The following is a 23991-nucleotide window of genomic DNA, read 5'->3' as shown; positions in this document are numbered from 1 at the left end:
CTAATACAAACAGAGGTTAGGGACAGGTTATTGTGACTAAGCTTGCATCCAAATGTTTCCAAGCTAGCAAACTAATGTAGTTTGATATTCTTTGGCTTAATTTGCATCATGGTATTTGATCTTCGTAGGATAAAGAGCTGGATTAGAGGCTGTAGCAGAGAAAGACGGCTAAAAATTGACAAGCAAGCTGCCAGGCGTGTGCATCTCAAATCTAAACCAGTCTTCCACTTAGTAAACAATTTAGAAACTTCAGAGGTCTCAATCTAGACAAATAATTTTAAAAATGATTCACCAATGAAGTTACTATGTAGTTTTATTAAAATATGTTTGGGGGAAAACTTTGTGAAGCACAAAAGACCTATTCAAGGGTTAACTCTTCTTCATGATTAAAATTTGGCTTATGAAAAATAGCTCTTATACTGAAATGTCTCATATTCTCTTCATACTTTCAGATTACATTGTTATAATTAGTAGGTCCTACCTCACTTTAAAAATAAAAGAAATGTTACTGATAATACTGATCAGGTGAAAGGAAATACAGAAATTATTATATAAAAAGTCTAATTTTTCCACCTGCAAATATGCAGCCTGGAAAACAAGCATTCTCCTACGTATTTATAGGGCAAATGTAAGAAGGAGAATAAGCCAATTCCTTTTTACAAACATGGCAAATGAATGGCTCTCCTTTTCACTGACGCCGGAGATGGGCATCACTCAGGTTGGCTACAATTAGTACCTCATTAGCAACTACCAGGTAATTATTGGCCTGAACTCAGGTATTGGCAGATGTCTGATAAAGCACTTAATGAATTTTTCATCAGTCTTTTTGAGCCTTTAGGAAAAATATTTCTGAAAGTTGCAGAACTATTACATTCCTTTTCTCTCACCTGAACCTCAAGGTACTTTCAAAATCAAATTAAATTTTTTTAATATCATCAGGCTAGACTACTGTTCAGCCAAATATTTAACTCTGTAATAAATTTAGCACATTTCTCCCTAAAAAATATCTCTAGACCCAAAGTTAGCACTAGTAACAGAACTGAAAGACACTTCATTTACATGCATTTAATTTTGTATTAAGTTTTTGAAAGAATTCATCAACCACATATGTGATGTATTTTTTGATAATAAGAATATGGACTCAATAGTTTCTAATAGATCTAATATTTCTTAACTATAATGCTTGTTACTCGAACATCAAAAGCTCAAATCAAAATAGCAAACATTTGATGCTTTAGTGTATTTTTAAATCCTCATCTTCATAACTTAAATTTATAGATGTTTCACTGAAAATGGAAAATTTTGCACAAATTAATACATCCAAACAATCTAGTGCTTTATATAAACTCCAAAAAGTGAACATATTAATAGTACATAGGAAAATAACAACAGGGACTTTCAATTACATTATCGAAAAATAATGCAGATTATTTGATTATGATTCTTTGGAGGAGATATAACTTGTGAATGTTTTGAGTGATTTTGATTTGTCAATATTACTTTTGAAGTAATTAAAATCTTAAAGCAGTAATTTTTCACTCAAAGTGCAACTGGATGAGGTGTTCAACTCCATAATTAGAATTATTAGAATTTCAATATCTAAATAAGTGAGCCATCCAAGGACACTCGTCATACCTCAGTATTCTTATCATTAAAAAGAAGCACCTTGGGCCAGGCTTTTGGCTAGGAAGACAGGTGGTTCTCTTGTGACACGCCCACCTCCCACATTAGAATGCCTCTGTTTGTGTCCTAGCTCCTATCTTGATTCCAGATTTCTAGTAATGCACATTCTAGGGGTCAGCAAATGATGGTTCAAGCAGCTGGACCCCCGCCAACTGCATGGGACACACAAATCAAGTTTCTGGTTTCATGTTTTGGCCTGATCCAACCCCGGATACAATTAGGCTGTTTGTGTGTTTTCTCTCTTTATGTCCTTTTGCCTTGCAAATAAAAAAATAAATAAATAATTTTAAAGCACTTCTAAGATCCTCCTCCAGTTGCTTCATTTCAAAAATTTTGTTTAAACAACCAATGAAAGGAGTTTAGGCAACAATAAACGTTTGTGTGACTTCAATGCCTTCCATTTATTTATTTTTTTAACTCAGTGGCTTCATCTTTCTCAAGTGCATACATTTTCAGAGTCTCACCTGTCAATAATAATTGCTCTTACTATTTTCCCCCCTTCCCTTCTCCAAAGGATCTGTCCTAAACTTAGTTCCAGAGAAGGAAGCATTCTGATAAGAGAAACCATATTAATAGGTAGGCAGCCTTTGATACCTCATCTTGAAGCTTATCTTTTAAGAAGCTCTTGGAAATGAAAACACTTAACAATTAAAATGATATAGGCCATGAAAAATCATCAAAATCATTTTTCATTTTTAATACAAGGGAAAGTCTAATCCTTGAAAAATTACCTGCATCAAAAATATTTTTAGAGTTCCTTTGCATCATTTGTGAGTTCTATTATATTCATATTATGTTTTTGCTTTATTTCTTCTCAATTACATTCTTCTCCTTCACTATTGTTAATTTCTTCATCTTCACCTATAAGTTTCTCTCATAAGATTTCTACTTGATCCATAATGCCAGTGTTATATCCCTCTATATCCAATATTTATTCATTTATTTTACAGAGCTTTTAAACTATTGGGAGTCATTTTAAAAACCAGAGAAACAGTATCACACTATTTTGTGAATGAAACTCTAATTTGAAATCTGTTAACATGTTAACTTTTCTCACTGCTGTTGATTGGACAACAATAAATTTAACCATATACATAGCTTGACAGTTGATAATTTTAAATAATATTACTTTACTATGTCTAAAGAACCATACCTTTACTGTTTTTATTTTTTCTAAGAAAACTGAAATCCTACCAGACTGCACTAACAATTCAGGATTACAAGTGAAATCCAATATTCCAATTCAATTAAAATAATTGTGTGTATTAATTTATAAATCAGTTTTTACTATAAAATGTTTTAGAAAACACTATTAAATTTTAATGAAATATTGACATTGTCAAACTGATTTTATGCATAAATTAGATAATTATTGAAGAAATATATATATAATTCTAACTTATTAGTATGTCATCAAGGAGTATAGTAATTAATCTTAAATTAAGAAATGTGTTTTGTTAGAAAAAGTAAATAATTTTCAAATGAATATTTTATTCACTGATATGATACTGAATCATTTATTCTACTAGACCAACCTTGGTGTCTGTGAGATCCATCCATGTTGCTAAATTCAATGTGATTTTCATCAGCCCAGTAGAGTCTGTGGTTGACATAATCTATTGTTAGTGCCATAGGTCTAGAAATCTTGGTTTCTATGACAACACTCTGATTGGTTCCATCCATTCCAACACGGCCAATGTGAGGATACTCACAGCAATCAATCCAATACAAATATCTAGGAAAGAAAATCAATAGTCAGTTTATTTACACATACTCCAGGAGTAAAACATCACACACATTTCGTTTCTTTGCTCAACTGTTACCAAATCAATTCTCAGTATCTCTCTGTGTTGTAGCTTTTAAAGAATCATATGTCAAAACAAATATATGTTTTTTTACTCATTATTGTTTGAAGTATTCTTTTAGTTTTAACCATGTTTCCTTTATCATACAAAGTCATATATATAATTCATATATAAATATTTATATTAGCAAGTGTTAACATTATATATACTCAACATGAGATGTAAACTTTTGAAATATATATATTATAAAACAATATGAATGTTTTTTTCTTTTTGATTTTATCTACAAAAGCTTCAAAGGAATTTTGCAGGCATACATTTCATATGTTTGAATGTGCATTGTTCAATGTAGTAGCCACTAGCCAACTATAATGAAGTTTGAAGTAATTAAAGTCAAATTAAAATGAATTAGCTGGATTGTTCCTTAGTTGAACTAACCACATGCCAAGTATTTAGTAACAGCATGAGTCCAGTGGCTATCATATCTAACAACATGAACACAGAGCACTTCCTTAATCAGAGAAAGTCCTACTGCATAGCACTGATTTATAGTATATTATGTTATTGGTTTGGATCAGGTCCCAAAGGCACAGAGGAAAATGGAAAATTAGACAAATGAGGCTTCATCAAACCAAAGTGCTAATGCACAGCAAAGGATGTAGCCTCTTGAATGTGAGAGGCAGAGATAAAGAGAGAGAGCTGCCCTCTGCTGGCTTGCTCAGGATAGCTGGGACTGGACTAGGGCTACAGCCAGAATCTGGGAACACAATCTAGATCTCCCACTTGGATGCCCGGAATCCATTTAATTACTTGAGCCATTTTCCTTGCCTTTTGGGATTTGCTTTAGCAGGAAGCTGGAGTTCAGGAGCTAAAGCAGAGAACTGAACTCTGACACTCTGATGTGGGATGTGGGCACTCAGATAAATGAGAACCAAAAGAATAGTAGAAAATACTTGCAAACTATACATCTAACAAGCAGATACTAACGAAAATATTTAAAGAACTCATACAACATAAGAAAAATATAATCCAATTAAAATGGGCAGACCCAAACATATTTTTCAAGGAAGACATACAAGTAGTCAACAAGTACATGAAAAAAAAAAAAAAAAGGTTCAACACCATTGATCATCAGAAAAATGCAAATCAAAACCACAATGAGCTATCACCTCTAGTTAGAATGTCTATTACAAAAAAGCCAAAGAATAGCAATTGAAGGCAAGGGTGTGGAGAAACAAGAAGACTTGCACACAGTGTTGGAGAGAATAAGTACAGCCATTGTGTTAAACAGAGGTACCTCAAAAAATAAAATTAGAACTACCATTGATCCAGTATTACTATTACTATAAATATATCAAAATTGACTGAAATCAATGTGTGAAAGTTTATTGCAGCACTTTTCATACTAGGCAAGAACTATCAATTACCCAAATGTCCATCAAGTTATTAACTGATAAAGAAAATATGGTATTCAGACAAAGTGAATAATATCCACACATATTACGTAGAATCCCACCATATGTGGAATCTTAAGTGGATCTCATAGAAGTCAAGAGCAGTATAGCGATTGCCAGAGGCTGGGAAGAATGTGCTGGAGGGAAGGATGAAGAAAAGATGGGTACCAAGATACAAGAAGTTCTGGTGTTTAATTGCAAAGTAGGATGACTATAGATAATGATGCTGTACTGTGTAGTTTTCTAAAATCAAAAGTCATGAGATGATTCTAAATAATTTCACTGAAAGAAATGATAAATATTTAAGGAGACAGAAATGTTTATTCAGATTGGACATTACACCATGTATACATACAATAAAGCATCACATTACCGCATCAATTTGTAGCATAATTAGGTCAGTTAAAATTTTTTAAAAAAATCTTTTAAAAAAGTTTATTTTGTGAAAATAAAATAGTATACTACTGGAAGTTACAGAGAGCAGGACATTGCAGGTGTGACCAGGGTGAGGAAGTAAAGTGATATTAATAGTGATACTAACAAAGCCAGTGGCATCACAATACCTGATTTCAAGATATACTACAGGACAATTATAATCAAAAAATCCTGGTACTGGAAAAAAAAACAAAAACAGACACGTAGAGCAATGAAACAGAATAGAAACTCCAGAAATCAATGCATCTACAAACAACTTATCTTTGACAAAGGAGTTAAAATCAATCCCTGTAAGAGTGACAGTCTCTTTAACAAATGGTGCTGGGGAAACTGGATCTACCATGTGCAGAAGTGTGAAACTAGACCCCTACAATACACTTTACACAAAAATCCACTCAAAATGGATCAAGGACCTAAATCTGCAACCTGATACCACCAAATTAGTAGAGAACATTGGGGAAAATCTTGAATACACTGGCATAGGCAAAGACTTCTTGGAAAAGACCCCAGAAGCACAGGCAATCCAAACCTAAATTGACAAATGGGTTACATCAAGCTGAGAAACTTATGCACTGCAAAAGAAACATTCAACAAAGTGAAGAGGCATCCAACAGAATGGGACAAACTATTTGCAAACTATGCAACTGATAAAAGGTTAACATCCAGAATCTAAAATAAGCTCAAGAAATTCAACAACAACAAAACAAACAATCCAGTTAAGAAATGGGCAAAGGATTTGAATAGGTATTTTTTTCAAGAGAGTATATTTTCAAAAGGCCAACAAGCACATGAAAAAATTCTCAGGATCAATAGCCATCAATGAAGTGAATCTAAAAAAACCCACAATGTGTTCTTTTATAACAAGTTTCTGGAGGAACATCATCTCTATACTAAAGATAGTGAAAACATAGAAACAAAAGGGAAAAAAACTGGTTTAGAGATACGTAAAAATCAAAAGAAAATTTACCTGGAGAACATTCCCCCTTGCCTCACTGGCCCTGAATCTTGCTAACACTGATACATTATTTTTTCCTGCTAAATGTGATATGCTTATATCAGACTCTTTCACATGTGTTATGTATGATTAAATGTATTCATACTTTCTCTACACCATGTTATTTTTTAAGAATTCTAAAATTTCATTTTCAGCAAATAAAAAAATTAAAATAGCATTTAACATTAAGAAGAACATGGGAGTGGGAATGGGAGAGGGAAGAGATGTATAATTTGGGACATGCTCAGGCTGACTTGCCCCAAGTGGTGGAGTTGGAAGCATACCAGGGGATTCCAATTCAATCCCATCGAGGTGGCATGTACCAATGCCATCTCACTGTTCCAGGTGATCAGTTTCAGTTCACAGTTGGTCATGGTGGAGGGACTGGGAGTCAAAGGGAGCACATAGACAAGTCTAGTACCTGCTAACGCTAACCAATGGAATAAATAAAGGGGAGAGTGATCCAACATGGGAAGTGAGATACTCAGCAGACTCATAGAATGGCAGATGTCCTAAATAGCACTCTGGCCTCAGAATCAGCCCTAAAGTCATTCGGAGCTGGCTGAAAAGCTCATGAGAGTATTTCAGGCATGGAAAGCCAAGACACTCTGGCAAAAGATCTCTGAGAGTGAGATCCCAGTGGAAAGAACAGGTCATCAAAGAAGGAGGTACCTTTCTCTGAAGGGAGGAGAGAACCTCCACTTTAACTATGACCTTGTCTAAACAAGATAAGAGTCGGAGAACTCAGAGGGCTTCCATAGCCTTGGAAACTCATGACTGGAGCATAGGGAGATTACTGATGCCATAGACAGGAGTGTCAATTGGTAAAGTCAACAACAGGAGTCACTGTGCACTTACTCCTCGTGTAGGATCTCTGTCCTTAATGTGCTGTACATTGAGATTTAATGCTATAACGAGTACTCAAACAATATATTTCACTTTGTGTTTCTATGGGGGTGCAAACTGTTGAAATCCTTACTTAATGCATACTAAACTGATCCTCTGTAAAAAAAAAAAAAAAAAAAAAGAAATTATCAATTCCCAACTTGACTCTCACTGGGATTAAACATGACAATAGGTCTGCTCTGATTTCATCATCATTTAAAAAAAATCATCTATTATTTTTCACTTTATGTTTCTGTGTGGGAGTAAACTGTTGAAATCCATACTTGATGTATACTAAGCTGATCTTCTGTATATTAAGATAATCGAAAATGAATCGATGTGAATGGAAGGGGAGAGGGAGTGGGAAAGGGGAGGGTTGTGGGTGGGAAGGACGGTATGGGGGGGAAGCCATTGTAATCCATAAGTCGTACTTTGGAAATTTATATTCATTAAATAAAAGTTTAAAAAAAATAAAAAAAAACATAAAAAAAAGAAGAATATATCCAAACCACTTCATTAGATATAGTCTTCATTATTTCAGTTTAGCTATTTACATATGCTTGCAATTATAATCAAAATCTACCTAAAGCAGGGCTGGTGTTGTGGCACAGCAGGTGAGGTTACTGTTTGGGACCCATGAAGGCCATATCAGTGTGCCTGAGATGGAGTCCTATCTCTATTTCCTACCCAGCTTCCTTCCAATGCACACTCTATGGGAGAGCGGCAGAAAGTGGCTCAAGGACTTGTGTTTCTGACACCTAAATGGGAAAACAGATTGGAATCCCAGGCTCCTGGCTTAAGCTTGGCCCAGACATGGCTGTTGCAGGCCTTTGAGGAGTAAACCAAGCAGATGGAATCTCACTTGCTTGCTCTCATTCTGGCTTTCATTCTTTCAAATAAATAGAAATAATGGTAAATGAACTTTATATATAGGCTACTTAAAATTACTATGTATGTTTTCATAAATAATTAAAACTGAAAATGAAAGCTTCAGTGAAAATATGAAGATTTCTAAATAGCTCCTAGATAATGTTTACCAAGATCACAGTAGGACCTATTGAATAAGTTATAATAAGGTGTAAATAAGTAATAAATAGTTTGCTTGTAAACACAAAAACAAGAATCTGTCATTCTAAGTCTGTCTTTTACTTTCATATAATACACTAAATTTCATTAAAATGAATTAAGTAGAAGTCCTCTCTCAGCTTAATTTTTTTTTTTTCTAAATTCAGGTAACAGATTTAGAGAAACTTCTTCCACCTACAACTAATTCTGATTTTGAATTATAAAATGGATCATCTATATTCATTTTCTGAGATTTTCTTTTTTGCCTAAATATGGGAACATTGAAGTCAGCTTTTTGGATAGGATTAAAAATTGTTAGGAAAAAGTTTTTCTTTAAGTGCATAATTTAATTCTGTTTCCCCACAGAAATCAGCAACTGAGTTTTCATTCTGGTAAGTTTTTCACTTCCTCATAACAGAAGTTCCCTTAAGACTTTTATCTTTGAAACAAAGTAGGTGATTTACATATCAATGCATTGGTTTGTGCATATGTGCAAGCATAATATCTAAGTAGGGGTAGCCATGCTACCGGTGCATCAAGTTAACCATTTATTATCTCCTTAAAGGGTCTTCACACTGTTTCTGTGTTAGGTATACACAGACTAAGTGGTGGTGTTTGTATAAAGGAAATTCACTTTATATACGTAGAGGGAAACATTTACACTGAACATAGTTACATAATGTTACAAGTTCAATATGTAGTAGCCACCTAGAATGTTCCATACAGTGATATTTCTGCTGGTCACAGAAAAATGTGTGCTTATTGCAACTACACAAAAAGCAGACAGGCATTAGAAGAATAAGGGCTAACATAAGCCAAGATACAGAAACATAAAATATGCTTTTCCAAATTTCCTGCACTATTATCCATTTTGGCAACAGTGGATACACACAGTATATAAAGTGTTCTTCTCATATTTTTTAACATATATTTCAAATTTTAAATTGTACCTATTATTATTTGCTTGTGAATCTGCTAATATTAGGTAAACCAAAATGAAAATATAGCTTTCATTGCTAGTAATAACTTACACTCACCTCTTTTTTTTTTTTCAAAAGCTAAAATCATCTATACTAACTTTGAAGACTTTTAAAAAAGTCAATTGTTAAAGCAGACAAAGGTATGATTTGGGGTTCTTTTTCCCTTATATCATGTTTGCACGACTCTTGCAAAACATGCTTATGATTCAAGATCTGAGTTACTAGAATCTCCAATTGATGTAAAAAGAAAAACATGGGGCCAAAGGCTGAAAACTTGCTTAAATATATATTTTAATATCTTATTACCTAAATGATTCTGAGAAAAATCACTTAGTTTGAAGTTGAATTTTCTTATTATATAATAAACAGCACATAATCAAAATAACCATATATTTTCCAGAGACAGGATAAATGATATATGTATCTAAAATGATAAAACTAAGATAAAGTTTTCTAATTTACAAAATACTATAAAAGTAGTAATTTTCTTCTTTATAATTTTTATTATATGGGAATTCACAAGCTCAATAGATGTACAAAGTTATCATTTCCCTTTCTTGAATCATATTCTGGTGAAATTGTGAAATTATGTGTCCATTTACATGTTTGTCCAAGTTAGAAGCCTCTTAAGATTTGGTTAGTTTTCTGTTGCTGTTGAGTTTCAATTTAGTCCTAGCTCTCTTCCACTCCATAAAATAAACCTGAACAGCAATTACATGCTTAACTTTCCTATCATATGAGTTCCTGGCAATTCACTAGATATGTCCTACAATTCTGTTTTGTGCTTTCCCACAAAGCCTATTCATTTAGCTAGAAATACCTGCCACACTGAAATGCATGGTGGAAGCTGGATACTTCTCTTTCTTTTTCTTTTTTTTTTTTTTCTAAGATTTATTTATTTGAAAGGCAGAGTTACAGAGAGGCAGAGGCAGAAAGAGAGAGAGAGAGAGGTCTTCCATCTGCTAGTTCACTCTTCAAGTGGCTGGAAGGGCCAAGGTTGAGCCAGTCAAAAGCCAGGAGCCAGGAGCTTCTTCCAAGTCTCCCACATGGGTGCAGGGACCATCTTCTGCTTTCCTAGGCCATAGCAGAGAGCTGGAACAGAAGTGGTGCAGCCAGGACTCAACCCAGTGCCCACATGGGAGGCCAGCATTGCATGAAGTGGCTTGAAGCATTACACCACACCACAGCAACCCAGTGCTACTTCTAAGACTACCATTCCTAACCAGAAAGCTTTATCTGATGCCAGTTGAGCTAGACATATTTTCTTCCATAAGAGGTATTGTACTGCAATTATTCAAACCTCTGCCAACTGATTGGATGATGAAATACTTGGAGACAGGTACAGTGTCTTTTATTTTTATACTTCTACCTAGAACATAATCACATACACAAAAATATAAAGAAGTATGAGTAGAATAAATGACTAAGTAGATTAATTATATTTTGCTAACTTGGGCATAACATACTTTCACATTAATATCATAACAGACTTGTTGTGATAACCTAAAATGGCATCTTAGTTATTAAAAAAGTAAAATTATGCTTGGTAGTCTTAATGGCCTTTATATTTTATATTGTTATGTTTATATACATTGTATAAATGATCATTTTATAAATATTAAATAGAAATCATTTTAATTACCCCAATTTCATGATCAATTTCAATACTAATTTTCAGACTATAGCAAATAACAAGATGATTGGGAAAAAAATTGAAAAAGGGTAGGCAGTGTTTGGTGCTGGTTTATATCCAGTTAGGACACCAGCATCTCAGATGGCAGTTCTTGGGTTCCAGTCCCTGCTCCACTTCTGATTCCAGCTTCTTGCTAGCGTACGACCTGGGAGGCAGCAGATGATGTTTCAAGTCATTTTGCCTGCTACCTTGTGGGAGACTTGGATTGAGTTCTGGGCTGCTGGCTTTGGCTGCTGTGGGCATGCAGTGAGTCATTCAGAAGAGCAAGGAACTCTCTCCCTCTCTGGTTCTCTCTCTCTCTTTCCCTCTTCTTCCTCCCTCCCTCCTTTTGCATTTTAAATAAGCAGAAATAAATAAATAAAAGTTCTAGAAATTGGGAGAAAAATTGGAAAATCCATTGAGTTTACTGTATCTTCTTCAACCCTCGAGTTTACTGTATCTTCTTCAACCCTCTTACTAACAGGTAGAATAATTGAGATAGTATTATTAAAATATAGAAATACTCTCCCTATGACAACTCCTAAAAGTTTGGTATTTAATTACAGTTAACAGCTCAGTGAGCCTTACTCTGTCTTAAATAAATCCTTGCCTTTTCCCTCACCACAAATCAGGACAAAAATCAAACTTTTAAAAGTATGGGTCAATAGTATGGCATATTCAAAATATATGCAATTCATACAGGTCATCTGATGAGGAAAGAGAAGCAGTCAGATTTGAGGCAGGGTTGCATAATATTTTACAGTTTTAGCCTGAAGTTCATCTCATAAAAGCTAAAACCTGAGCTGCCTACTGGATCACTCTGGGGAACTAAGAAAGCAATAGAAATACAGAAGTGCCATTAGATTTTATCTATTAAAACAGTGGCTTTGATTGTTTCATTAAAAAAGAACTATACTTTATGTTTCTTTGGCTATAATATCACATAACCATATCAAAATCCAAATATTAAAACATCAAGCCTTTAATAACATATGCAATAATTTAGTGTTTTGCTGTTTTAATGATACTTTTGATGGATGGATTTATGTTGATGATAACTTAAAGCTGTTTTCATTTTATAGGGTGATAACTAACATGGGAAAATAAATCTGAAGCTATCTCCCAATCTAAACACTGGACCAAGAGCTCTGCTATCAAATAAGTAATGTTCTTTCTTTGCAAAATGAAACGTCTTGAATAGAAGAAATGAGAAACTAAGCTAGTCATGTTGATTTTGAAGAAAAGGATAACTGTTTAGACATTAGAAAATAAACACTTTCTGATAAAATGTCAAATATTTAAAATAGTCACATGAACAAAGATGGTAGCTAAATTTAGTATCTCTAGACATTATTTCTTTAAATATCTGTGGCAACAAGCTGTTTTGTGACTTTTTTTAAGTTAAAATAAAACTGACACTATTCTGAAACTTTTTATTATGGTAAAGAAAATATTCAAAAACAACAAAATGGTTATATAATTATATAGTAAAATAATAAGCTGTGCCAGTTATCTTGGAAACAAAAATTCATTCTTAATGTAAGACTTCTTAGGTACTGCTTTATGCAAATTAATGTTTAAAATTAGGCTACAAAGTATATTATAATATAATTACTTTGTCAACTATAAACATGGGGGACAAAACCAGAGTTAAAATGCATTTTCAAGAAGTAAAACCTTATTGTTGCATATGGTGAGATAAAAGCAATGAACTGATCAAACAGATTATGGAAAATTAATTTACACGTCAGAAAATTTAGACTACCACAGTTATCCTATGCAACTGTGACCATGTCTTATTTTAAGATATACCTTCTCTAAATATTTCATTTTAACAAACATGTTGTGCAGGCTTAACTTCTATAAGCATCATTCTGGAGTATGTAATCATTGTAAATAAATAGAGCAAAAAGTAGGACATGCATTCTCCATCTACCAGAACAGCATGCTTGAAAATGAGACAGCTATGACATCTTAATGCATGTTTATCCCTCATTTGAAATCTTCCCCTCTCTTTTTCCTTAAACCTGGTGATGACTTGTCCCTATTCTCTCAATGAAAGGTTAATAAAACACAACTACAACATGAACCTTTCCCAATATCCCTACTTTGCTCTTCCTTTACAATGCATTTGATAATACACCTTGTCATTTATTCTCCATAGCTATTCCTCATGTCTTCTGCTGAACATGTTGCAAGATAATTATATTACATATACCCATATCTGTGACTATAACAAACATTGCAAAATATGATCTGAAAGTTTGTTCTTAATCTGCCTTTCCTCCAAAATTTTAAATCAGTGAAATCTGCATAATGTATTTCCACAACAAATTTAAGAATATTGACTCATTAGAAAAAGAGCTGTTTTGAAGCTATTTAAGAGTTATGGTAAAATGTGCTAATTTTAAGTTATACCCTTCAATGTGATATTCATATTATTGGTTTTGATTTCTCAGAACTTCTAAACATTTAATCATTACATTGGACTTCCATATTAATAACATTCAAGACTAGATTTACCACAATGAAGCAAGCCAAACCTGAAATATTTTAAGGAATTTTAACATTTGTTACAAACCCTGCTTGAGGATCTAAACACAGGTCCCTGGGAAACTTCAGCCTTTTACTAACGAGTATGGTAGGGTACAAGCCATTGAGTTTGGATACTTCAATGATCCTTTTTTCTGTGTCAGACCAATACAGATTTTTTCCAATCCAATCGACAGCAAGTGCATTCGGGACAGCTGTGTTATGGACTACCTAGCAAAATTAAAAAAATTAAAAATTAATAGTTTGAATACTAACAGAAAAATAGAGCAATAGAGCAATTGATTCCTGATTTTTATAGAGATATAGAACACTATTTAGTTATCAGAAATAAAATTTAAGTAGAAAGCAATTGACCACAATATCATTATATATTTCTGACAAATTAGCTAATATGTAAAATCTCCTCGACATTACATGGGTTTAAGAAAAAAAATACAAAAATAAAAGCTCTTGGATAGCTGTACAATTGATGCACAATAGCTGCACATTTTCTTTAGAGCTTATATACTCATTGTCTTAAAATGTGCGGCAAAATTCTGTGTAACATTCGTATACATAATGAATTATTGATAGTATTTATCTTTAACAGGTTTTGGGGAGATACCAATAGCACTCACCATTTCCCTAACTGCTCTTACTATATATTAAAATGACTAGAATAAGAGAAGAAAATGCAAATAAGAACATGAACTGCGGAAGTAAAGATACATAAGTCCTGTAATCAATTCTAACCCATCAATACTAAATATAACTACATGTACAAATATGGTGCATATAATGTGATCCTTGATATATGGTGAATATTTTTCAGTTCTTGTAGCTTTTAGGACTATATAAAGAAAAAAAAGAAACTTACAGCTGCAGAGAAATCAATAGATAGTTACATATTAAGATATATTTACCCAATTTGAAGCTTATCGTGCTGCAAGTAATACTCTATAATGAAATGTAGGGACAAAAATCTTCACATGTCTTACTTAAAGTAGTCATTAATGTACACAGTACAAATATGAAATTGAAACCAAGCTAATGCATTCTCCAAATATCATAACTACCAAAATATACCATTTTCTGCTCTGCTCAGTCACACCAATAATATGTTCAAAAATACATCACTGTAATAAATAGTTACCTTAACATCACTTCCATTTAAACACATTCTATTTATGCGACTGCCATTGGGTCTGCTGGAATCAATCCAATAGATGAATTCTTCTCTGTAATCAAAGTCTATAGCAATGACATTGTTTAAACCCTAAAAATAAAAATAATATTTTTTCAATAAAAGTTAATAGAAATAATTTTTAAATGTGTGAGGCATTCATGAGAATAGTGTCTCCCTTTGAATCTGAATTTGCTTTATTATACAATAATAGCATTTATGATTAACATAAAAACATTTATGATTAATTCTATTAAATAGCATATGTGATTAATAACAGTTATGAATAGCTTTTTGGACATCATCCTACATTCACATTTGTCCCACATCATATACTTAAAAATACATATAATTTATCATAAAATATTTTTCCAAATAGGCCACAATAATTTTGAAATACTTACAGTATAAATAAATAGCTAATAATATGAAAACCATGAACTGCTTTTAAGGAGAAAATGTTAAGTATTATCATGTTAAATTAATATAAGTATAAATCTGATGCCATATGACCTATTGTGTAGAACCAGAAAAGAGCATACATCTAAATTGGAATGTTGTTATCATCCCTGAAGAATTAAGAAAAGCCCTGGAAATCCATATACTGAGTTATCAAAGAGAGTTTAGAAAGGTTACTTCCCCTACTGCTTTGTCCCAACATCAACCAGTTTCCCTTTTCATTCTTCAAATGCCCTTCAGACAAGAGTGTCATACTAGAATTTAAAAAGTTACAACCTTAGGTGAGGATTTGACCAAAGAGCAAGTGGGTAATCAGCATCCTTTTATTCCACGTGCTGGAGAGATGAGGAAATGCCTCCCTCCAGACTCGTGGCAATGCATTTTTAGCAGGTAATAAAACAGCACAAATTCAGCTATTGTGTTTCTGGATGCTACAGATTTTTGGTTTGGTAGTTCTGTAGTTTTATTTGATTTGAGCACTATACAAAGGATTTGGGAATCCTCCTGGCTATGAAATTGTCTAAATGATTTATTAGGAGTCAGTTTAATTTTGGCATATTGTTAGAGCCCATATATTTACTACTTAAACAGACTAACACAACTTGGATCACAATTTCAATTGTGCTAACTCATTTTAACAGATGAATGGTTTATTGATATATTGGGCCTTGTGAGTTAGGAAATAATTGATGTTATAGACACTTGGCAAAACTCTAAGAGATCTATGTCATATATATATATATATATACACACACGCACGCACACATATATATATGTAAAGCTTGATTCTATCAACATTCACCATGAACTTGCTAAGTCTCATGATTAGAGTGCTGCTGTCTTGTGGGTGAGGATTAGAATTTTTGAGGAGACGGGTTCTTTTACTTGCTTTGGAGAGAAGGGATAAAAGGATGTTCAGTTCAATTCCTGCATCTACTCTCAAAACTCAGAATTAATTAATTAATTAATTAATGATACTTTTACATAACTCTGGAAACTACAGAGCAGTTTTTTAAGGTTATTATTTATTCATTTGATATGCATAAACACAAAGAGAGAGAGAGAGAGAGAGACGGGATCTTACACCTACTGGTTTACTCCACAAATGACCACAATGGCCAGAGTTGGGCGGATCTGAAGTCAGGAGCCAGGAGATTCTTCTGGGTATCCCATGTGGGTGCAATAACCCAAGGATTTGGTTCAACTTCCAATGCTTTCCCAGGTGCATTAATAGGGAGCTGGATCAGAAGTGGAGCAACTGGGTCTTAAGCAGGTGCTCATATGGGAGGCTTAACCTTTTACACCTCATTTCTGGCACCAAAACTCAGTTTTTGACAGTAATAACAACAATGCTATAGATTTATAGTCCTTTATAAGATTCCAGACAAAGCTAAATGATTACTGCTCAAACTTTATTTCTTATAAGGTTATCCTAAACTAAAAAAAGGTCTGGATATAGAAGCAAGACAGAGAAAGTTCTGAAAAATAGTGTTTTTTTTTTCTTCTTTATGCGTCAAGGCTACATTCTGGTAATACAATGATGTTAAAACTGTAGATGTAAATCTCATGATTTTATTTGAATTAACATGAACAATCTCTTTTTCTTCAGTTCCAGATTATCAAGATAACCTGAACTAGGCTGACCCCACCAAATACTATGCCATTGGTTGCAAACAAGTGGCACAAGGCAATACATATGACTCAGTGTGAATTCTCCACTAAGCTCAAGTGAATAAATGAAAGCATATTTCTTACTGACAAGATTACTAATAAAGAATAATGACGAAAAATATTTCAAAACGGCAACTGATATTCAGACTCAGGTTCCAAAGATTCATTAACTATTCCTTCACACATAAAAATTGGAGCACATCTTTAATAAGTTCACTTAACTGTGCATGTCAAGGAAGTTGTCTGTGCAAAATAAATCAAATATAAATGAATCAACCTAAAATATAAATCTAATGTATACCAGACGAGTTCTGTAGAGAGCTCAATAAATTCATTTTAATAATACTCTATAGCTGGCACCGCGGCTCAATAGGCTAATCCTCCACCTAGTGGCGCCGGCACACCAGGTTCTAGTCCCGGTCGGGGCACCGGATTCTGTCCCGGTTGCCCCTCTTCCAGGCCAGCTCTCTGCTGTGGCCAGGGAGTGCAGTGGAGGATGGCCCAGATCCTTGGGCCCTGCACCCGCATGGGAGACCAGGATAAGCACCTGGCTCCTGGCTTCGGATCAGTGCAGTGCGCCGGCCACAGTGCGCCACCCGTGGCGGCCATTGGAGGGTGAACCAACGGCAAAAGGAAGACCTTTCTCTCTGTCTCTCTCTCTCACTGTCCACTCTGCCTGTCAAAAAAAAAAAAAATACTCTACAATATTTTTTCTGTTCAAATGTTTTGTTTTGTTTTTCTCTCCAGAAGAGTAATGTATATGGGTTAGGATTCTGTGATGGCTTTGCAATTCAAATGGCTATATTTGACAGCTTTGAAGGGAAAAGGTAGAAAGAAACACCTCTCCCCACTTAAGCAATGATTTCTTCACAATCCCTAGTTATTGCCAAATTATCCTACTCCTTTCCTAGCAATAATCAATTTAGATAATAAAAATCATATTCCATTTTAGAAAGCCAACTATAATAAATTAAAGCTATAAATGCAGTAGAATTGAAGTTCTGAATTCTGTCATATCCATCTTGTTAAGCTGGTCATTTTCTACAGCTTTACCCTTAATCCCCACAGAAAACAGTGCAAAGTTCTCTTTGCAGAATCATATGCAAAGAACATTAAAATAGCCAGGAGTCTGGTCAAAATCATGACGGAAAACTAGGGACATCCCAGTTGTTTCAGAGCTGAAAATTGGTTTCATCAGAATCCTATTTATTTCTTTCATTTCTGTAGCTGAAGATTTGTACCTTTTGGATTGAGATGATTAATTTAGCAAATTGTAGGCATTTTTTCTCTGTACAATTTTATTGGAATAAATGCACAGTTAGAACTGACTTGGATAACATATCAGAGAGCTACTTAATAAATTTTTATTCCTAAAATCAGTGTTATTTAAGTGCATTTTCTAAATGTGGTATTCAAATTTAATTTATAGCTGGCCTAGCTATAACCTTGTTTTAGAATTTACAGGTAAGAAAACAATGCACACCCATTGTTATAATTTTATGCTATAAAACTTCATGAAATTACTACTCACTAAAATGAGAATAAAAGTTATGATATTAGGGCAAATCATTCTTTCTAATGAGCTATACAAAACATTCTGAATAATGAAAAAGGATATAATCTTTTCATTTATTTTTACTGAGAGAAAATATAGAGAGATAATTACTTATATGTTATACTGCATTCCAATATGTACAAAGATTCACTCTTGAGGGGGAAATGGCTCTGTTATTCCTCCTTCATGAACACAGCAAATATCATTGCTTTATCAGCTAAACATATGGTTCAGCTGACATTAAAAGAGAGTATTCTAGGGCTGGTGCTCTGGTATAGTGGGTAAAGCCTCCCTATGCAGTGCAGGTATCCCTTATGGGTGCCGATTCGAGTCCCAGCTGCTCCACTTCCAATCAAGCTCTCTACTATGGCCTGGGAAAGCAGTAGAAGGTTGCCCAAGTCCTTGGGTCCCTGTACCCACGTGGGAGACCTGGAAGAAAACTCCTGGCTCCTGGATCCTAATAGGCCCAGCTCCAGCAATTGTAGCTTTTTGGAAATGAACCAGCAGTTGGAAGATTCCTCTCACCCATCCACCCACCCCACTGCCTCTCTATAACTTAACTTTGCCTTTCAAATAAATAAATAAACCCTAAAAAAAGTAATGTAGAACAAATTGCTTAAATTATTTCAAAAAAGAGTATTCCAAAGAAAGACTTACTTGTTTTGCAGTTATTATTAATTAAGCAGAGTTACTTAAAAGTATTAAATTAGCTGATGTAGGAAACCATTTGTACAGCAAGTATGTTTCTACTTTGAAGCAGATACTTATACATAAGCTTCACCCTTAAGGATATTTCTTATATTATTCTCTTTGAAAGAGATAGTCATCTGTCACATTTTTAAATTTTAAATAGATTTCTGGATTCTTTTACAAACAACATGAAATATTTGATATTTTCCCAAATTTCCTAAGGATTCATAATTAAGAGAAAAGCAGTTTGACACAGTGGATGTTGGTGGCACACTCCAAACTCATTGGCCAGAGTCTGAACAGTCATTCTGGAGTAAGGCAAGCATACTTATATATGCAATGAGCATATGGCAAGTGTGAGCACCCAAAGCTGCCGTCACACCATAGTTTGAATTGTGGTAATTAGGGAATGTGAGCTCAGCACTGCTATTTTCTTATTTTTTTCATGAGTAGCCAGAAATCTGGACATTCTAATGAAATATTCAATTTTAATCTATGACCTAGAGGAATGGTGGAAGTCAAACTTGTTATGACAAGTCAGTATCACATTGGCCAATAAATATTTGTACCTAAATAAGACTAAATTCTAAAACAAAACGAATGAAACACTTGCAAAAGCAGTGGAGCAATCCATCAGTGAGTAGTAAAAATAATTTAGCTAAGTTATAGTCAGTTCTCTATACCCACAAATTCCAGATACATGGATTCAAACAGTAACAGATCAAAATTATCTGGGAAAAAGTGTTCTGTACTGAAAAGGTACATATTTTTAGAAACCTTGTCAATATTCATGAAACGATATAGTATATACAGTACAGCAATGATTTATACAGAATCTGCGTTGTATCAAGTATTCTAAGATCTAGAGATGATTTAAAATATGCAAATAGAGGTAGGCATTTAACCTAATGGTTAAGATGCCAGCGCATCCCACACTGGAGTTCATAATTTGAGTACCTGGCACCAGCTCCTGCTTCCAGTTTCCTACTAATTCAGACCTTGAGAGGCAGCAAGTAGTGGCTCAAGTAGTTGAGTCCCTGCCTCCCATAAGAGAGACATGGATTCAATTTCTAGCCTCCAGCTTTGGCCTGGCCCAGTCCTGGCCAATGTGGGCAATTTGAATCTACAATTGGGAGCCCTTGCTCTAGCTCTCACTCTCTCTGTATCTCTAGCTCTCTGCCTCTCAAATAAGTAAATGAAAATATGTGAAATATACAAGAGGGTTTACAAATGGTCTCTATACCATTTTATATAAGGGAACTGAGCACCTGTGATATTTGATATCCATAGAGTGGCGTAGGGACCAATGTCCTGAACCAATACCCCCAAAATAAGGAGGGACTGTAAATCTTCTTTATGTTGTTGTAAAGAAAATCACCATATGAGTGGCATACTTCATTTACATCTAATGCTGACAAAACTTCTACAAAATAAAGAAGTATTCTCAATTTTGACACACTTGTTCTAGATTGTATAATACTTATTCTACATAGTGTTCATGTCACTATTTTTAAAAGATTTCTTTACTGGGGCCTGTGTTCTGGCATGTGTACTGGGTTAAGTTGCTGCCTGAGATGCTGACATCCCATATGGAGGCTGGTTGGAGTTCCCACTGCTTTACTTTCAATCTTGATGTGCCTGGGAAAGGCTAAGTCACTTTGAAAGGCAAAGCAACAGAGAGAGAGAGAGAGAGAGAGAGAGAGAGAGATCTTCCATTCTCTGGTTCACTCCCCAAATGGCAACCACAACCAGGGTTGAGCCACATTGAAGACAAAGCCAGGAACTCCACCTATGTCTCCCCATGGGTGGCAGGGACCCAAGGTCTAGGGCCATCCTCTGTGGCTTTCTCAGGTACATTAGCAGGAAGTCGAATTAGAAGCAGAATAGCCAGGACTCAAACCTTCATTCTCATATGAGATGCCAGCTTCACAAGACAGACCTTATCCTGCTATACTACAACACAGCCCCTGATGGCACCTTCATTTAGCTTGTAGCAAGGAAACACTTGCAGCAGAGCAGATGGAAACTAAATCTTCAAAGAAGTTTCTCACAACAAATAATAACATCCATAGCTAATTGTGAGATCCTAGTAGTCCATGCAAAAATCACTCTAGTTAAACAGATTTGATGTTGTGCTATTTGCAGCACAGGCAGGAAGAAAAAAGTTAAGGTTAAGATGTTCACAGCTCTAAACCATATTATAAAATGGAAGTCATACCTTTTCAAATAAATTATACAAATTAAACTGACACTAGACTTCAAACATCAAAACAAATCAGTCTAGATTCTATCAAAGCAGACAGGATTAAGAGATAAAAATCACGCAACTGAAAATGTTATCTCATGGACTTCAAACTATATCTGAGTCACAATCAATCTTTTACTATCTTGCTAATTCAAAATTTTAAAGGCTAGGCGTCATCAATGCTGGCTTATTACCTCATTCTAGAAATAGGAACTTGAAATTCTTGAAAAAGAAATTGCTCTTAAATACCAAATAGGGGCAGGGGGCAGCAATTTGGCTAATCTAGAAAATATATTAAAAGATAATTTTAGTTTTTCTCTCTCTTTAAAAGATTTGTTTGTTTATTTGAGAGGTAGAGTTACAAAGAGAGAGGGAGAGACAGAAAGAGAAAACTTGGATCTACTGGTTCACTCTCCAAATGGCCTCAAAGGCCAGAGCTGAGCTGATCCAAAGCCAGGAGCTTCTTCTGGTTCTCTCTTGGTGCTGGGGCCCAAGGACTTGGGCCATCTTCCACTGCTATCCCAGGCCATAAGCATAGAGCTGGATCAGAGAGGGAGTACCAGGGACATGAACCGGCACCCATGTGGGATGCCAGTACTGGAGGCAGCTTAATCCACAATACTACAGCACTGGCCTCGATGATTTTATTATTCTTTCTTTAATCTGAGATAGTTATCACCCTGCTTTCATTACATTTGTTGATGTTTTTTTTTTTTGATATGGAGTGATATGATAATTTGGGAGTAATGCCTACACATCATAAATAAACAGTTTACAGTGATCTTACACATGTGCATGCATGTTTCCATAAATAAATGCATCATAAAATCTAATTGCTAGGTATTTCTGCAGCTTTAAAGCATACCTGGCAGTGCCATACTAAATGTTACAGAATCATCCTGGGATTGCCATACCTGTTTTAAAAGTGTGTAGTTGGAGCCATCAGTGCTAATTTTCCGTATCTCATGATGATCAGCAAGAATTAGAAAAGGTTCTTCATCTAAACAGCAGGACAAAGATAGTATTACACAATATTTATGGTATATGCTTTGCCTAGTTTGAGCTTAATTAAACAGCAACGTAAACTCAAATTCTGAAAGTTCACACTGAGCAATCGGGATGATTGTAAAACGAAAAGGTAACACTCATCCAGAAACAATAAGACAATCTAGATAATTCTAAGTGAATCCTTCTCTTAGCCTCCATTTTCTTGGAAATTCATATAATTTTGTTTGGAATTCATGGAAAATATTTGCTTTTACAATGTTTATTCAAAATTAACTTCAGGAAAAAAAGATAATTAAATCTATACCAATCTAAAAGATAGCTAAACATTCATATAATCAGAAAATTCTTGGAAACCTATCCACTTGTGTTCTCAGGGGGATCTGGGTAAAGACCATGGGTCTCACTGGACACTTACACCCTATTCATCTATGTCAATGATTCTCTTAAGAATTTTTAAATTTTATGTTCTAAAATATTTGTTCATTAGTTTTGCCTTTTTTCAGGAATCTTATTTTTTAATCCTACAACAGTCTTTATTTACTTCCTATAAGTTTGAACAATGTGTTTTAGTACCTCTTTTGTCAAGAATCTAGGAAAAAGCTTTATAAATATCTTACCATGCTCAATATATATTAGAAGAGCCCCTAAATCTTAATTTGATTTTCTCTTCAAAATTTATTCAGAAACAAAATCATCTCTTAAACACAACATACTGAAACTTTTTCACAGTATATTTACTTCCTTAAATATTTGATTATTTAAAGACAACTTAGTCAAACCCTCAAATGATATAATAGTAGATAAATTCAGTAAAAATTTGTTCAATTTTTAAGAGAAATTTGTTTCCAACATGCATTCATACACTTATGTGCTAGATAAGCAATTTTATACTGTTAGAAATTATTCAAACATTTTTAAAAAGACAGTTACTTTATAAATTCAAACTGCTTTTATTGGAAACACTTTATTGTTATTATTAGTCATTCTTTTGTTTAATTCATTTAAAATTATTGCTGTCTTCTTGTCTTTTAATTTCAAAGTTAACATATAACACATGTACATAAGGCATTAAATTAACTTTCAGCATATATTGTCACTTAAGTTGGACACCATCTTCCATCATCCATGATAAAAGCCCCAATGAATCATTCTGATTTTCTATTGAGACCAAATTTAAGCTTGGAATTTTTCTCAATCCAGAGCTAATTTCCAAGTTTAATAGCCCTTGCCATCCCTGTCAATACAGCTTTAAATTTATTGACATAAAATTTAATCAAATCATAATCCACCTCAATACTTAGGCAATTTTGTTCTTATTATTTAATATATTCAGTAAAAAAAAAATCTCATGCCTTTTGCAAAAGATTTATGCTTATACTCAAAATTATTATTAGCTTACCATTACTATAAATACTGGAAAACTATAGCATGGATATATAGTATATGTAGATTCAGATTGTAATCTTTAGCATTCATCTTCACAATACAATACTTCATAAAAATTTTAAAGTATGTAAAAATTGGTTGTTTCAGAGATTTCATCTCATGTTGTCTCATGCCACAAAATTCATCATGAAATAAACAACCAGCAAGCTGGCCAAAAGCAAGTAGATTAGGAGGAAACACATGGGATCCAAATAATCCTCAAATTGTTTTAAAAAATATTACAAGCATA

General features: G+C 34.0%; 1 protein-coding gene across 4 annotated transcripts in view; it reads right to left on the bottom strand.

Moving 5' to 3' along the window:
* LRP1B (LDL receptor related protein 1B) overlaps positions 1–23991 on the bottom strand; it is a 2138546-nt gene that overhangs the window by 257486 nt on the left and 1857069 nt on the right. For all 4 annotated transcript variants that reach the window (XM_051849573.3, XM_070071546.2, XM_002712121.6 and 1 more), the window contains exons 57-60: positions 22223–22308; positions 14659–14781; positions 13555–13736; positions 3219–3418 (exon numbers count right to left, since the gene is read on the bottom strand). In XM_051849573.3, the coding sequence (XP_051705533.3) occupies positions 3219–3418; positions 13555–13736; positions 14659–14781; positions 22223–22308 (591 nt within the window). The remainder of the gene's footprint in view (positions 1–3218; positions 3419–13554; positions 13737–14658; positions 14782–22222; positions 22309–23991) is intronic.

The sequence above is a fragment of the Oryctolagus cuniculus genome, chromosome 3 (genome assembly GCF_051225735.1).
Source record: "Oryctolagus cuniculus isolate XC-2025 breed Fujian yellow rabbit chromosome 3, ASM5122573v1, whole genome shotgun sequence".
NCBI lineage: Eukaryota > Metazoa > Chordata > Mammalia > Lagomorpha > Leporidae > Oryctolagus > Oryctolagus cuniculus.
This window is presented reverse-complemented; position numbering and strand designations above follow the sequence as displayed.